General features: G+C 44.5%; 1 protein-coding gene across 1 annotated transcript in view; it reads left to right on the top strand.

Annotated features, from left to right (window-relative positions):
* The first annotated feature begins 2,026 nt into the window (after positions 1-2,026).
* The window catches only part of Nat10 (N-acetyltransferase 10), a 39,879-nt gene continuing 24,371 nt past the window's right edge, over positions 2,027-17,534 (top strand). The window contains exons 1-8 of the mRNA XM_028766910.1: positions 2,027-2,225; positions 5,043-5,165; positions 5,569-5,660; positions 8,639-8,810; positions 10,274-10,396; positions 12,701-12,762; positions 14,676-14,790; positions 14,894-15,001. Coding sequence (XP_028622743.1) covers positions 5,058-5,165; positions 5,569-5,660; positions 8,639-8,810; positions 10,274-10,396; positions 12,701-12,762; positions 14,676-14,790; positions 14,894-15,001 — 780 coding nt within the window. The 5' untranslated portion in view covers positions 2,027-2,225; positions 5,043-5,057. The remainder of the gene's footprint in view (positions 2,226-5,042; positions 5,166-5,568; positions 5,661-8,638; positions 8,811-10,273; positions 10,397-12,700; positions 12,763-14,675; positions 14,791-14,893; positions 15,002-17,534) is intronic.

Below are 17,534 nucleotides of genomic sequence, written 5' to 3'. Positions count from 1 at the left end.
GGGAAACTGGAAAGGGCAGTTTTCTTCCATGTTTCGTTTTTGTCTCAACATTTTGAAGCTATTGAAGGCTTTAAAATGGTGTGTATATTGTTTGTGGGGGGTCGGGATAGTGGGCCATCCAATAAAACTGCCATTTAAAAGACCTTCACTGCAGTGCTGAGAAGAAAAGTTGATGGGTCAATGGAGTCTAGAAGGTGCACCATTCTTTGCAGCAAAAATTGAGGTGTAAGTTGGAAGTAGTGAAAGGATTTCAGATTACATGTCACCACTGAGTATCCTGTGCTGGTTCTGTAAGCCTTCATTGATGGTTTCATCTCTAGTTTTACTTAATCCAGGTGACCTAATCCAGTCCCACCGTTCTGAGTATTAGTTCTTTATAGTTATTTTTTTTTCTAGAAATAGCTAAGTCCCAGGCCCCTCAAATTCAAAACTCACACTAAAGTACTTGAATATTAGGTCAATGAAATGGCTCAGCAGATATTGTCACTTGAAGTCAACCCTGACCAGGTATTTGACTTCTGGGACAAAGGTTGAAGAGAATTGTCTCCAAAAGATCCTCTCTAACCTGCAGGTGTGCAGTTCCATTCCTGTACTCATTTTCTCTCAAACACATTGGATACTCTAAACTGGGGTAGTATTCTACACCAACTGTTTTCAGTCCAACTACTTGATAGGGGCAATGGGCAGTAAGTTGAAAACTATCTTTGATGTCTATGTACTTAAGGTCTTAAGTAAAATCATGTCCACAGCATGGCCAGCTCAGCCATGTAGCACCGTGGCTACCCTAACCCTGCCACACTTCTTTATCATTCTAAATCTGTTTGTACCTTGACATTATGGTGCAGTGACTAAGGGAATCATAGCACATCATTTCTGTCCCCAAAATTCCAGTGGCTTTTTCATTACAACAGAAGTCCCATATCTGGGCTGCTTATGCAGAATTGGCTAGCCTGCTATTCCCCCCTCCCCACTTCCTCTTCCTATATTGGTTTTTTTTTTTTTTTAAAGTCTTAAGGGTCTTCTTAAGGGTCATTCTTAAGGGTCATTTCTAAGTTTTGGGTTTTGCTTATGTCACCACCTTATAGGACTTCTCTGCCCACTATAACATGAAAGTACTGGCAGTTTTATTAAGTGGATTTAGAACCTTTATTAAGTACCTAGGGCCATATTGGTGACTTAAAACAGACTATTGGCATCGTGAAGTTTTAGTGCATTGAAATTTAGATATTAAAGTTGGTGTGTAAATTTGGGGAAAGAATTCAGTTTTTAGATAGCAGAACTTAGCCGGGCGGTGGCGATGCACGCCTTTAATCCCAGCCCTTGGAGGCAGAGGCAGGCGGATTTCTGAGTTCAAGGCCAGCCTGGTCTCGAGTGAGTTCCAGGACAGCCATAACTACACAGAGAAACCCTGTCTCGGGAGAAAAAACAAAAACAACAGAACTTTTGTCCAAGAGTATAGGCTATATAGGTCCAACTTCACGTGCCTCATGCCAAAAGGAAGGCAGAAATACTTATGGGTAATCCTTGTGGATGTGGTAGGACGAGCCTTGAGAGCCAATGTTGGGATTTTAGAACACTTGGCATATTATGAGTCTAAGAGCCTGCAAAGTACAATGGCCATGGTACAAAGTCTACAGTTACTCCCAGACTGCTGCGGGATGGAGCTTGAATTTAGATGAATGAAACAGTTACTGGCCTAGTTTCATGTTATTAAAAGTAGGGGATCAATAAAACAGCACCTTTGCTAGCAACAGTTAATTGCTTCGCGTACGAACCTGCTATAGAGGCGCTCTTCTGCAGTAGACGAGTTCGGGTACCAGTAGCTAACGCCAGCCGCGAGACACCCGGATTACTTCCGCCTGCGAGACATGATTACTTCCGCCTGCCGTAGCAGTGTTACGGGCCACAAACGGTGCACTGTGATTCCACTTTAATGGCGGCCGGAAGTTAATGCGCAGGCGCAGCAGGCATCCGTGACGCGGGTCTTACGTCATCACTAAGTGTCGAAGCTATGGAAGGTCCCATAGCTATAGCGGTCCCCTCCCTTTTGAGCGCTTGCCCACGTGCAGTCTACCGCTTAAGCGGATCCACGTGCAGTGTCGGCTCCCTGGCGAGCTCACCTGTGAGCGTTTTCACCAGCAAACCTGTCAACCTGCGTAGCAACTCGGTGTCCTAACGTGGTTCCATTGTGGGGCTGCCTGGGTTCGGCCGCAGCCGGGACGCAGGTACTCTTTGGAAGGGGCTGGGTTGGATGTTGAGGTGTGCGTTTGGGTCTTACGGGCCTGCTGGTGCCCCGATCTTTGCCTGTGCTGACCAACAGACAGACTTTCCTAGTCCCGGATATTCAGACACTCGGGCCTGGTTCCTTGAGCGTTTTCCGAGTGCGTGGCTCTTTCCTACTCTCGGGCGTCTCTCACTGAGAGAATAGATGGGTGTCAAAACAATTTTCCGAGAAATTCGGTTCCTCGTAGCAGTGATATGTTTTGAACTAACGCAGTTTAATCCCGGATATTCTACTCTTAAGTACTGCAGTATGTCCATTTATTTGTACTCTATTTAGCTGTCTCATTCAGGACATTTGACAGTACACCTCGTGATGCTTGGTACCGGGTGCTGTGTGCACAGGAATGGATACAGCCGAATGAAAATGACTTGTCTATCCGGTTGTGGTGGCGCAGGCTTTTAATCCCAGCGCTTGGAAGGCAGAGGCTGGAGTATTTGTTGGAGTTGCATAGTGAGACTGGTTGAAAAAACAACAACAACAAACAGAATACGATTCATCTTGTTTTCTATTTCCAGCACTGCCTTCCTTATCTAGTAGGCGTTTCTTGGCACTAATAATGATCTTAGATCTTAGACCATTATTAGATACTTCACTCCGGCCATTAATTTTACATCTAATTTTGTTTGTGTGTAGTTGTATTTTATTTATTTATTTATTTATTTATTTATTTATTTATTTTTGGTTTTCTGAGACAGGGTTTCTCTGTGTACTCCTGGCTGCCCTGGAACTCACTCTGTAGACCAGGCTGGCCTCGAACTCAGAAATCTGCCTGTCTCTGCCTCCCAAGTGCTGGGATTAAAGGCGTGCGCCACCACGCCCGGCTTCGTTTATTTTTAAAAGTACTTATTAGAATAAAAGCTTGTAGTCAGGCTTGTAGTCAGGGTTCTTACCTATTAATTCTAAGACTCTCCCACTATAACAAAAGCTAGACTCTAACAATTAGGAACCCTTTCATTTTTGTAGGTGTTTATGTGGCTGGCAACATAAAGCTTACAAACTTAACTGCTTTGGACTTGGGTGAATCAGAGTGTAAAGCCTATTTGTTACATCAATGCCTTGGGATACTTGGTTTCTTGTACTGCTTTCCCCTTTTAAACAGCGGCCATTTATTGTGATAGTGTCTTATATTAAGACCTGTTAAAGCCCATGGTTAGGGGAGGAGGTGTTTAGAGTGCACCAGGTTCACACAGCTTGGCACTCTAATATCCTGGTAGTGTGATTGATTTTCTTGATGTTTCTTTGGCATATTTGTTATAGGTAATTAGATGACATTTGCATTTTACTGGATGCTGGAGAAATTGAGTCTAGGACCCCCCCCCCCCCCACAGCTGGCAAATATTGTACACCCAATAACCCATATGGTACTTTTTGAAATCAACTGTATAGAGCCATTAGTGTGGCTTCTCACCCAAAGAAACACATTGAATCAGGAATATTTGTTTTTCTCATTTTATAAGTAACATGTAAATTTAAATTTTTTATTTATGTTTTAATTGTGTGTGTGGTGTGTTGTGTGGGGTCAGAGAAGATCTTTTAGGAGTCTGTTATTCCTACCAGATGCCCTCCTGGGACATATCTGCTTGTACACACAACCACTGCCTCCTGGCAGTTCTTTTCCTTTTGCCATATGGATTCTGAGGTTCAAATTCAGGTCATTAGGCTTAACAAAAAGAACCTTTCCCTGCTGAGCCATTTTAACACACATGTTAATTTTAAAGAAACCAAACTGTGAAAGACAAATGTCAAAATAAAATTCATGCTATTCAGAAATTACATTTTTTTTTAAAGTTTACCCCCTTTCCTCCCTCTATATGTTAATGTATTTGTACAAAATGGTATTTATAAGGCTGGGAATGTTACTCAGATGGCAGACTGCTTGCTTGCTAAGCATGCACAAGGCCCTAGGTTAGATTCCCAGCATAGCATAAAACCTTGTTGTGGTGATATACACCTGTAATTTGAGCAGTTCCCTGTAATCCTAGTGCTTGGGAAGTGGAGGCTATAGGATCAGAAGTTTAGGGTCATCTTGGGCTATATAGTGAGTTCAAGGCCGGCCTGGGATACATCAGACTCTGTTAAAGGCTCTTATGTTGCTACTCTTTGGGCTCTATAGAGATACCATTATCATTTTGGGGTTTTTTTTGTTTGTTTTGTTTTCTGAGACAGGGTTTCTCTGTGTAGCCTTAGCTGTCCTGGAACTCACTCTGGAGACCAGGCTGGCCTCGAACTCAGAAATCCACCTGCCTATGCCTCCCAAGTGCTGGGATTAAAGGCGTGTGCCACCACTGCCTGGCTCCCTTATATGTTTTAATCATTCTTAGTTTTATTTACTTACTTTTACCATGTTGTCTTGTTTTTCTTTTTCTTTTTTCTTCTTGAGACAAGGTCTCTCTGTAGCCCTGGCTGTCCTGGAACTCACTAGGTATGTCAGGCTGTCCTCCACCTCATAGAAATCATCCCACTTGTGCCTCCCCTAAGTTTTCTTAAACTCCTTGATGAAGATGTGTTATACACTTTTCTTCTGACCTTGCTGTGTAAGAACACTTCACCTCTCTAGTTTCCAGATTATAAAACTGAGATTTATGTCTTTCCTCTGGGTGTTGTTTGAAGATTAAGATTTTGTAATTTTTGTAATTAGGATTACAGACATGCCAGCACAATTCCCACATAGGCAGCGAGCTGGTGCCACTTACTTGGATGTAATGCAGAAGCCTTTCTACTATTTGGTTCATCTGTATCTTCTTTATTTCTGTGTTAGTGATAGTCTTTCACCATGCATCGGAAGAAGGTGGATAACCGAATTCGAATTCTCATTGAGAATGGCGTAGCTGAGCGACAGAGGTCTCTTTTTGTTGTAGTTGGGGATCGAGGAAAAGATCAGGTAAGAAAGACCTGGTAAATGCTTCCTCAGATATTTTGTGTCCTGTCCCAAAGAGTTGGTAGGTTATGTAGGCCTTTAAAGTTTCAGTTCTTGGAGCCATTGTAATCTCTTCACTTGTAGAATATGTAGTGGGGCATTTGTTCAGTACTGGAAATGGTAAATTCTCTATATTTAGATTCTTGAGTAGATGAGCCCGTGTCTTTAGAATCCGGAAATGATGGTTTGGCCTCAAGGTCAAGCATATGTGACCTAGCTTCTGGCTCCCGTTTGGTTACTACTTGTGACTTTAGTGTTTTCCTTTCAGGTTAGTTTCTGTGCGTTTCAGATGAGGTCTTGAGCCTGGCAGTCCTTATGTTGTCTTTGACTCTGAGGTTTTGTGATTTTTTTTTTCTTTTCTTGTCAGGTGGTTATTCTTCATCATATGTTGTCCAAAGCAACGGTGAAGGCTCGGCCCTCGGTCCTGTGGTGTTATAAGAAAGAGCTGGGATTTAGCAGGTAGGCTTGGGCTTTGGATGTCACATCCATCTTTCAATTCATACTGCTTAGTTAAATTCAGGGAGAAAATTCCTCAATTGTACTTTGAGGATTACTTGTATTGTACAGGCCACTGTTTACCCTTAGAACAGAAGCCTTTGTACTTCCTATCCACTCCTTTTCTATCTGGCTTCTGCTTCTAAGGTCATGATGACCTTGAGCTCATAGACATTCCTAGAGATTTGATCCCTCCAGTAACAGCGTTTCTCCCTTTTTCCTCTTTAGAGAGCTTCTTACACAAGTTCACTATTACCAGACAGCTGGTGATTTTTACTACCTGCCCCCTCTCTCTTTGGTTTGTGGTTCTGGGTATTGACCACAGTATGTCACGTCTGCTTTACCACTGAGTTACATAGCTAGCCTCTTATTTTCTGAAGCTATAGTGGTCAAAACTTCTGTTTGCAGGCTAGAGAGATGGTTCAGTGATTCAGAGTACTTGCTGTGCAATCACAGGGACTGGGGTTTACATCCTACCAGCCACACCATAAGCTGGGCTGGATGCAGATAGCCTGTAGCTTGGGTTCCAAGGAGTCCAGTGCTCTCTGGGCTTCATAAATGCACGCCTTGCACATACATGCACTCTCCGAGCTCCATAAATGTGTGCCTGTGTGCCTGTGTGCATGTACTCCAATATGCGCAGATACAGGTGCACACATAAATAAGTCTTGGAGGAAGATTTGCAGGAGACCTCCAAAGTAAACACTCGTAGGTACCTCGGGAATGCTTGGGAATATAAAGGATTGATTATTCAGGGCCAAAGGGGTTAAAGGTTTCAGCTCTGCTTAGGGACAGGTAGTCTGGCGCCAGAGTGAATCTGTTTCTTGGTCCACCTCTCATCTCTGCAGATCTGTTCTGTGCTTCCTCATGGTGAACTAGCTCACTAGCTGTTTTTTTTCCTGTCTCTCTGGCAGAAACATACTGAGTTTTATGTGTAAGTCCAACCATATGAAAGTCAGGGCTACTCCCAAAATTCTTATGCATAGATGCCCCCAAATGGGGCATCACCTATTAATAAAGTTAGCCATAGTCATGTAGAAACCTGGCAGTTCTCCTCTAACTGGAGTTGTTTGAGATGAGGTGGACAGTACTCCTTGGCAGATAATCCGATCTGAGGAACCTTTCATGACTCCTATGCAGTTCCTCAGTCCACTCCCAACCCTAGCTGCCTGGTCTGTAAGATTCTCTTGCTGGGCCTCATCTAGCTCGTTAGCCCCGTACTGTGCCAAGTCTCCCTGCTGGCTCCTATGCTGAGGCTTCCATTTCTACCACTGACTTCAGCTACTGAGATCCCTTGTTTCCTGTGTCTGTCTCCTTGAAGTTTTCTCCAGCACTTCTCAGTCAGACTTTCTTCTAAGAAAGTAGTGTGATTAATCACCATTTCTTTTCCTGTCCAGGCAATAAGCCTGTTTTATTGGATGTTTTCTTTCATTATCTATCTGTCTGTCTGTCTGTCTGTCTATTTTGAGACAGGGTTTTTCTGTGTAGTTCTGGCTGTCCTGGTTCTTGCTCTGTAGGCAAGGCTGCCCTTGAACTGAAGATCCACCTGCCTCTACCTCCCAAGTGCTGGGATTAAGGGCTGCAGTACAACTGCTTGGCCCTATTTTTGTATTCTGTATGTGAGTGTGTGTGGTGAGGGGAGAGGAAGAGTGAGAGAGAGAGAGAGAGAGAGAGAGAGAGAGAGGGGTGTTTGTGAGTATGGGCATGCAGCTCCACAGCATGTGTGTGGAAGACAGATGACAACCTTCTGGAATGGTTTCTTTGCTTCCTCTGTGCAGTCTCTCATGGCCTTCCATATGAGCTCACCTGCTCTTAATCACTGAGCCATCTTTCAGGCCCCTCCATGCAGTTTCAAAAGATTGCTTGTAAGATGAGCTATGTAGGTTAGAATTTTGTTTGAGGTACCTTAACTCTGTTTTTTGGTTTGGTAAATATGAAATTGTGTGGAGTCCAATAACTCTCAGTATTTTGGGAAGATTTTCTTTTCAAGTTTAACCCACTTGGTTTCATTTTTTAAAATTGTTCTGTGGCCACAGTCCTCATGGTAGTGGCTCTTGTGTGTACTACAATACAGGCACTCAAAGAGGATGGGAGGATTGATGAGAGTTTGGGTGGTAGAGAGTTGAGACATTGTCTCAAAACCTGCAGGAGGGTGGGGAATCTATCTGTACCTCTTCTCCCTGCCTACCCCAAGTTTCGATTTTCACAACACTTTGAAAGAAAAAGGGCTTAAGGGAAGAGCCAGAAACAAAAGTCTGTGGGCCTCAGTTCACACAGGAAGTAGAGACCTACAGAGGAATGCATTGGTTCTAGCTATTACATTTGAAAACAGTGGCTCACATTTTCTCAGCTAGGGCTGAGGGGATATACGCGTGACTAGGAAACAGGAATCTAGTAGCCTGCCAGCACCCCTAGCTTTTCCAGGCCCTTTGGGAGCGGCACAGTAGTGGGAACATTGGTTTCAGACTTAAAGTAATGAGGTATCTAAGTTGAGTTTTAAGCTTCACTTGTGGTCAAATACGTGGCTTCCCTGCCTCTGTTTTCCATCTTTAAATTGGCCTGGCTTCCCTGCCTCTGTTTTCCATCTTTAAATTGGCCTGTTGAAGGTCACAGCAAATAGTGAGCAGTTCACGTGTGTGTGCGTGTGTGTGTGTAGGTATAGGTCAAAGGACATTCATGGAACTGAAAGGACGATTCATGGAACTGGTTCTCTCCACTTTTACAAGGGTACTAGAGTTTGGACTTGCGTCGTCATGCTGGCAAAACCTGTCCTCTTAACCAGCACATCCCAGTGCACCTCCACTTTCCTTACCCTTAAGGTGAAGGAGACAGCCACTGTCACACTTGCTCCCTTCTGAGTCCCCACTAGCTCTGCAGGTCTGAGGATCATTGTGCCTCTTCTGCCCCTGTTAATTGCCTTTCTTGGGATGGTGGTATTACAGTCACCGGAAGAAGCGGATGCGGCAGCTGCAGAAGAAAATAAAGAGTGGGACCTTGAACATCAAGCAAGATGACCCCTTTGAGCTTTTTGTAGCAGCTACAAACATTCGGTACTGCTACTACAATGAAACCCACAAGATTCTGGGCAATACTTTCGGCATGTGTGTCCTCCAGGTGGGTGTCTCCTTCTTCACTGAGGGAGTACAGTAAGGGGAGAAGGTCACATGTAAGTACCCAACTCCCAACCACTGTTACTGGAAGACTTGGCCACTTTGAAAAGGAAACTAAGATTTTTTTTCTGCACTGGACTAGAGATAGCAGAAAGTAGAGGGCTACACCACCATAGGTGACCACCATGCCTGACATAGTAAGTTCTGGGCCAATGGTGTGTGCCTTGTGGTGCTGAGACAGGAGAATTGTTTGTGACCAGCCTAGCCTTCATCAAACAAACTATAATCCACAAGCACTGTGGACTTGGAGTCACCCTAGAATCACAGTCCTTGCTGGAACTAAGACTCCCAGCTTGTGAGCCCTGGTGACAATTGTACAGCCTTGACCTGCATATCCACTCTTACCCTCTTCTAAGTAGATAAGTGACACCTCCCCTGCCCCCTTTCTGGCCTTAAAGAAACACATACTTTCCTCAGTACAGCTTGGTGATATATCTCCAGTGATACTTATTTTCTTGTCAGACAACTTAATCAAATATGTTTCTCAGTTCTGGTGGGCGTTATATGGTATCTGACTTTATTTGATATCTGTGACACTCCTTTAACACCCCCCCTTCCTAAATGACAAGATATCTGTGCACAAATCCATATATTCTTTCTTTTTTTTTTTTTTTTAGCTTCAGAGTTTTTTTGTTTTTTTTTTTTAAGATTTATTTATTTAATGTATATGAGTGCACCATCGCTCTCCCTAGACAGACCAGAAGAGGGCATCAGATCACATTACAGATGGTTGTGAGCCACCATGTGGTTGCTAGGAATTGAACTCAGGACTTCTGGAAGAGTAGTCAGTAACTGCTGAACCATCTCTTTGGCCCCAATCCATACATCCTGAAATGTACTTGTTATATTCACATATGTACTATGACCATAATTGTAAATTAGAAAACATCTCATGAAACGTAAGTTAAAAATGAGACTGGGCCTCAGAAAAAGAGTTTTTTGTTTTTCTTTCTGTGTCTCTAGTAAGTAGCTCTGCTGGCTTCTAGCGCACCTGGGGAGTTTGAAAGAACATCTGCCTCAGTGTCTTGTACCAGCTCTTCCCAGTCACTGGAATGCTGGTGCCTTTGGGTACCAGTGCCCCGTGTTGTACAGTTTAGTTTTTTCAGGTTGTCTAGAAATTGTCCAGAAAAGACAAGTAAGATGCTTCTGAAATTGCATCCGCATCAGTGAAATTTAGAAGACTTGCTTCATATCTAAATAGATTAGATTATAACACCAGACCTTCTTGTACTCCAGGGATGGATGGGCTGCTTCTTGTGGTACCCTTGTTAGCTGGTGGGCAGGTGTGAGAGGTGCAGTTTGGGGCTTATACTCTGAGGCTCTGGTTGCTGTCCCACTGTCTCTTGGTTAGGCAGCCTGGAGGTGCTGTTTGTGTCACAAGCCTTTCTAAGATCTGATTCTTTCTAGGATTTTGAAGCATTAACTCCGAACTTGTTGGCCAGAACTGTAGAAACAGTAGAAGGTGGTGGATTGGTGGTCATCCTTCTACGGACCATGAACTCGCTTAAGCAGCTGTACACAATGACTATGGTAAGAGTGCTGTTCAACCCTAATGCGAAGCCAGCTGCTTTGGCTGTAGGTAGTGAGCACTTTCAGTGAGTGGTCTGCACAGCAGCCAAGTTCCTGTCACCACAGACAGATCCTCTCCAATTGTGAGGAGGAGTTTCTGAGAGCCATGTTTGCTTTCAGGCAGTTAGAGTTCTGCGCTGGTAAGGTTGAGATGCCATGCTGCCTTTTTGTGTTTGTTTTGTGTTATAGGACCTCACTTTACAGCCAGGGCTGGCTTTGAACTCTTGTGTCCCAGGTCCTAACCCCCTTAGTGCTGGAATTGTAGGTGTGTACCACCACAACCCTGTGACTAAATTCGTGTGTCATTTAGAGGGAATATGTGCAGATTTCCTTATTGGCCCTCATCTTCTATGGGAAAACAAAGTAATAGTTTCTAGTTCTACTTTAAAGCTGGAAGAATTTAAACTATGAGGAGAGGTAGTGCCCTTCCATACAAGATATGGTAAGAAGTGGGGCTCCACTGACCCATCAGCTCCATTGGGAGCCAGGTCAGTGTTTTATGAGTCACCTTTAAACTCATCCCTGGGGCCTCATGGCTCAGGAATGGGCTGCATCGGCCCTAGCATCTGATGAGCAGTTTCCTGATGAGGTGGACTCTCTTCAGATTCTGAGGCTGTCTTCTGTCATTTCCACACCCATTGTTCTTGCTGCTAAAGCCACTCTGATACCTTCAGACATGGCTGGCACGTCTACCCCAGGACCTTTTCACTTGATATTCCTTCTGGAATGTGCTTTCCTTGAATTTCTGCATGAGAATGACCTTCAACTCTTCATCTTTCCTTTTCCAAGTCATAAGGTTACAGGTGTGGGCCACAGTGGTAGACCTCCATACTCTTTTTAGACTAGGCAGGTCCATCTGTCACTCCTTGATTTGCATCATTGTCTTAGTCACTGTTCTATTCCTGTGAGGAGACACCATGACCTGGGCAACTCTTATAAAAGCATCTAACTTGGGGCTTGTTCACAGTTTCAGGTGTTAATCCATTATGACAGAGCATGCTAGCACGGCAGCATACTTGGTGCTGGAGAAATAGCTGAGAGCTCACATCCTGTAGGCAGAGACAGAGGTTGGGCCTCGTGTGGGCTTTTGAAACCTCAAAGTGACATACTTCTTCCACACCTCCTAATCCTTCTTAAGTAGTGTCACTGCCTGATGACGAATGTCCTAGTCAGGGTTATTGTTTCTGTGTTGCTGTGATGAAACCCCATGACCAAAAGCAAGTTGGGGAGAAAAGAGTTTATTTGGCTTACACTTCCACATCACTGTTCATTGTCAAAGGAAGTCAGGGCAGGAGCTCATACAGGACGGAACCTGGAGGCAGGAGCTGATGCAGAGGCCATGGAGGGGTGCTGCTTACTAACTTACTCCTCCTGGTTTGTTCAGCGTGCTTTCTTGTAGAACCCAGAACCACCAGTCCAGAGGTGGCTCCACCCACAATGGGCTGGGCCCTCCCACATTAATCACTAATTAAGAAAACACCACACAGGCTTGCTTACAGCTTTATCTTATTGAGGCATTTTTTGCAACTGAAGCTCCCTCCTCTCTGAATATGCTATTCAGAGTCAAGTTGACATAAACTAGCCTGGGACAACTAAGCATTAAAGTATATGGGCGTATGGGAACAATTCTTATTCAAACCATGGTTGTGTTTCTTCAAAGCGCTTAAGAGCTCCCTAACGTTATTTGTATTTTGTGTGGCCTCTGCTAGTTTCGGAGAGCAGGAACCTAGTTGTATTCCCCTGGCATGTACAAAGCACTCATATACATACTTGTGAGTGAATGAATGGATGACATTGGGTCCATGTTAGTTTATTTATTCATCCCATCTCCTGGACTTGCTGCCTGCTTATCCTTCCAGTCTGCCTCTCGTCTCATCTCCGCCTTCTCTGGCCACCTCAAGTACTCATTTGCTATCACCACACTGTATGTTTCCTTTGTAAAACTTATTTATCCCTTCTGCTGTTAGACCATAAGTTTTGTGAGAACAGAATTGTTGTGAGTTAACCAGTGCACACACAGTTGTGTCTGGCACACTATTTGGCATGTACATTTAACTGAGTTATATAAGGTTCTGGATGAACTGTGGAAAACATCAGTGGTAGGTGCCAGGCAGTTAGTGGGGTGGAAACCTTGCACATGGTGTCTGATGCAGCACACGAGGAAGACTTGGTCTTACTTCTCTAGGGTTTGCTGATGTTTTCTAGTGTACTGTTTTGTGTTGTTTTTAGAAGATTTTGTCAATGGATGTTGTCTTGTTTTCTTAGGATGTGCATTCCAGGTACAGGACCGAGGCCCATCAGGATGTGGTAGGAAGATTTAACGAGAGGTAACTACAGGCTGGTTCCCACAGTTGCAGGGAATCAGAATGGGAGAAATGTTTTTTATCTTGGATCCAACAAGTTTGCTGTTATATCAGAGGGATGTAGTTCAGGCTTTCAAAACCTAGCGAGGCTTGCTTTGTTTTGAGACAGGTTTTAACTATGTTGTTCCAACTAGCCTGCCTCTGCTTCCTGAGTGCTAGAGTACCAAGACTGCGTCCAGCTAGCAGTGAGGTCCTGCTAGCAGCAGCCTGTGAAACCAACTGGATGAAGAGAGAGGGCTACAGGCTGGGGCTGGAAATCTTGAACTTAACCTTGCTGCTGGGTGGCGTCTCTCTTCTCTTTGGCTCTTACTTTACTCTTCTGTCCAAGGGATGGTTTAAGCTTCCTAATGCTGCAGCCCCTTAGTATACAGTTCCTCATGAGTAGAGACCCTCTCCACATCATCAAATTATTTCATTGCTACTTTATACCAGTAATTTTGCTACTGTTATGAATTGTGATGTAAATATCTAATCTGTAACACCTGTGGGGGTCATGGCCCACAGGTTGAGAACCTCTGTTCTAGCTGTTGGAAACCATTTCAGAGGCGCCAACAAATGCATGTGAGTCTTCACAAAGAAAGCATAATCAACATTTCTTAGACTTCATTGGCTAAAAATCCCTCTGAGGGATTTCACTGCCCAGCTGAGCCACTAGTCTTTTAAGAGGCAGCATATGGTAAAAGAGATTTTGCCGGGCAGTGGTGGCGCACGCCTTTAATCCCAGCACTTGGGAGGCAGAGGCAGGCGGATTTCTGAGTTCGAGGCCAGCCTAGTCTGCAGAGTGAGTTCCAGGACAGCCAGGCTTACACAGAGAACCCCCCCCCCCCCAAAAAAAAAAAAAAAAAAGACTAGTGCTCTCTGAGATTCTTATGGGCAAGTGATCGAGATCATTGTTTCTCAACCTGTGGGTCACACCCCCTTTTGGGGGTTGACCCTTTCAAGGGATTGCCTGTGAGCATTAGGAAGGGTGAGAACCACTGAGATAGAACCTGTTTAACTGATTGTTTTCCTGAATTTATTTTACCATGCAGTCTCATTTTTACATGATCTTAGTAGCTAGTAAAACATTTTAAGTCTGTAGAGCATGACTCCTTGGGGGCCAAACAACCCTTTCACAGGGATTGTATATTAGATATTCTGCATGTCAGATATTATATTATGATTCACAACAGTAGCAAAATTACAGTTTTGAAGTAGCAACAAAATAATTCTGTGGTTGTGGGTGGCCACAGCATGAGGAACTGTATTAAAGGCTGTCAGCATTAGGAAGATTTAGAACCACTCGTTGCTTTAAACTTTGGTCTGGATCAGTAGTTTTTTACTGGAGGTGACTTTGCCCTCTAGGATGTTTGGCGTTATCAGGAGACATTTGACCATCCTGACACAGGCTCTGAGTACACAGAACCCTCAGTGGACAAAACAGTCACTGTGAAAAAGACCTATCAACTCCGAGATACAGGGTCAGCTGAGGCTAAGAAATCCTCCTGGCCTCGATGAGCTCAGGGGCCTTTGTGACTTCAGCCTGTGGTACTTTGGCTGAGTGCGGTGAGGGCAGGAGGAGGAGAACTGTGTGCTGAGAGTAGAATCCAGTGAACATAGAGATAAGCCCCTTTTCTTTAATGCTTTGGATGAGGGGTGGGCCAGACGATCGAGGAATAGTGGAGCTCGCTCACAGTGGAGCTCACTCACAGTGGAGCTCCTGGTTGGGGTCTTGGTTTTCCTGTATAAATATGCTTAGATGATTGCACAGCCAGCTAAGGCATCTCATTGTGCTCCACCTGTGTTCTGATGTGATTTTCCTAAAGAAATCTTTTGAGTTCTTGCTTAAACATTGCCTTCCTTCCCTGTCACCTCACTGCAGCTGCTTTGTCCCCCAGGTTTATTCTCTCTCTGGCGTCTTGTAAGAAGTGTCTGGTCATTGACGACCAGCTCAACATCCTGCCCATCTCCTCCCATGTGGCCAGCATTGAAGCCTTACCTCCTCAGGCCCCGGTGAGTCTGGGGGAGAGGAACAGGAAGGTTTCTGTTGGGCATGGGGGTGTAGCTTCTGTGTGAGTTCCTGGGCTGGGGCAAACTGCCTTCTCTTCTCTGATAGGATGAGAATCTCAGTCCTGCTGCTCTGGAGCTGCAGGAGTTGAAAGAGAGCTTGCAGGACACTCAACCTGTGGGTGTTTTGGTGGACTGCTGCAAGACGCTGGACCAGGTACGTGTGGGTGGGTTCAGGCCTTCCCTACCCTGATGCTGATGGCACAAGGATAAGGCACTAAGCAACACAGACCATGTTAGGATGTGTCAGCTCTGCAGTATCAGGGATGTGCTGTGTAGAACCACAAAGAACCAGCCAGTGAGTTGAGTTGAAGAGAGAGATTGTATTTAAAGAGGAACTGTCTTTCCATAGAGGATGATAGCCTTGTGTTCTTTAATTTCAGTTGTTGTTTCTTTTTTTGTTGTGTGTGTTTGTTTGTTTGGTTTGCTTTGTTGTTTTTGAGACTGGGTTTTTCTCTGTAGCCTTGGCTGTCCTGGAACTCTCACTGTAGACCACGATGGCCTTGAACTCAGATATTCATCTGCCTCTGCCTCCTGAGTTCTGGGATTTAAGGCATATGTTACCACCACCCGACTGATTAAAATGTTTTTTTGCTTATGACATAGAAGAGAGAAGAGTGCGGGGAGCTTTAGGTTTGTTTTTGCTAAAGCCCCATCTAGTGTGAGTCTGATTTGTGGGTATACTAATAGTTTGAGTGGAAACACCAAGGTGTATTTCTGTGGTGGCTAATGTGACAAGCTGGTTTATGTAGCTTCTGGGCCATGATGGTTTGCTGGTTAGCAATCCGCCCAGCCTTGGTTAGATAAGGAGCACAGGACTCTTCCCTCCTGATAGGTAACAGCTTTGGCGATAGGTCCCACCACTCAGGATGAAGTCCCAATAGGCTGGCTTCCCTTTTAATTCTGGAAGCACAATTATAAGCTTTTTGTGCTGGCTAGTTGGAGCCTCAAGGTTGTTTTGAACCACTTCTGGTCTAATGAAAGAGAGGGAGTAACAGGATTTGGGAGAAACTATATTTCTTGGAACAGCATTATTACATAAAGGAAGCTTACTCAGGAGGCCGAAGCAGGAAGATTGCCAGTAGTTTAGGCCAGGCTGGGCTATATAGTGAAATGCTTTCTCCTAAACAAGGAAGGAGGCTCAGTCAGTAGAGTGGTTGAATAGTGTACACAAAGCCCTGGGATCAATTCCCGGCAATGCATAAACTGGGAGTGGTGGTGCCTGCCTGAAATCCTCCTGCTCTAGAGGTGGAGACAGGAGGTTTAGAAGTTCAAGGTCATGCTGGGCTATCATGACAGGCCAGCTTGGGATACATGAGACCCTGTATTTAGGAAAAAAGGGAAGGAAGCCATGCAAAGCAACCAATTAGTAAAGGATGAAAGCAGAATAAAAAGTGGCTTCTGTGTTGATCCCAAGTGTTTTGCCAGGTGTGATGATGTCTGCCTGTATTCTGAACTTTTCCAGTGGCTGACAGGAGGATCATTGGTTCTGATGCCAGCTTGGGCTACACATAGTAAGCCACCGTCTCAGTCTCCCAGAGAGCTCTGTGGCTGTTCTAGGAGCTGCTGGATCAGAGATAGTGGGCATTTGAATGGGTGTGCTACCAGTTGCTAGTGCTACTGACAGTGCAGGAGGATATCTTCTTTCTGGGTTTCTCTACAGTTACATTTGAGCCGTTACTAATCAGACATGGGGACATCCGGTCGTTTTTAATTGGCATCATCATGAAAGTGGTGGGCAGATGATTATTGATTATTCCTGTTTTGTTTTCCCTTTTGGTTATGAAGTCCGCACATGTCTGTATTACTTATATATTTGTCTTTTTCATGTTAGCCTTTCATTTTAGATAAATAGTTTAGGATATATTTCAGTCTAGTTATTTTAAATTAGCACTTGGAACATCTCTTCCCTAAAATTTAAAAAGTAAAATATCATTCAGCAGAGACTGAGTTATTACACTTGATCCCTTGGGTGTCTCATCTGAAGAGCTTGGTGTCTTGAAGTGCCTTCCCTGACTGTACTGGGTCTTCATCTTAGTGCTGCTGCCCTAAGAGCCAGATTGGCTCCTCAGGACGACAGGCACAGCTTCCTTCCCTCCTTTAGATCTCATCGGGGACCCAGGTTTGGCCTGATTGATTGTGTGGCCCCCATTTAGAAGTTGTTCCTGTTTAGTGCCATGCACTTGGCTGTGTGCCAGGCTTGGCAGTGAACAAGGACACTGCTTCAGAGCTCATGCTGTATAGCAGTGGGTCTCAACCCCTTTGAGGGCCTCATACGTGCATATCAGATCTTGCATATCAGATATCACATTACGATTCATAACTAGCAAAATTACAGTTATGAAGTAACAATGAGATAATTTTATGGTCGGAGGTCACCACAACATGAGGAACTGTATTAAAAGGTTACAGCATTAGGAAGAGCTGAGAACCCTGTGCTCTATAGGAGGAGACAAAGTCTGTGTGGAGGAAATCATAAGAGGCATAGGGCACATCAGAATGATGCTTCTAGACACACTGGTAAGGGCTGGAAGATTTTAGAGCAAAGCCTTCAAGAAATTGTGAAATGAGTCCCTGGACAGAATGGTCAGCAGCTGCATAGGCCTAAGGCAGGAGTCTGGGTTGGTTTAGGGTTAGGGACCAGCAGGGAGGCCAGTAGGGCTAGCAGCAAGAAGGAGGTGGGGGTGGAG

This window comes from Grammomys surdaster, unplaced genomic scaffold (assembly GCF_004785775.1).
Source record: "Grammomys surdaster isolate TR1022 unplaced genomic scaffold, NIH_TR_1.0 170, whole genome shotgun sequence".
Lineage (NCBI taxonomy): Eukaryota > Metazoa > Chordata > Mammalia > Rodentia > Muridae > Grammomys > Grammomys surdaster.
Note: the sequence above shows the minus strand (reverse complement) of the source record. Positions and strands in the feature narration are given on the sequence as shown.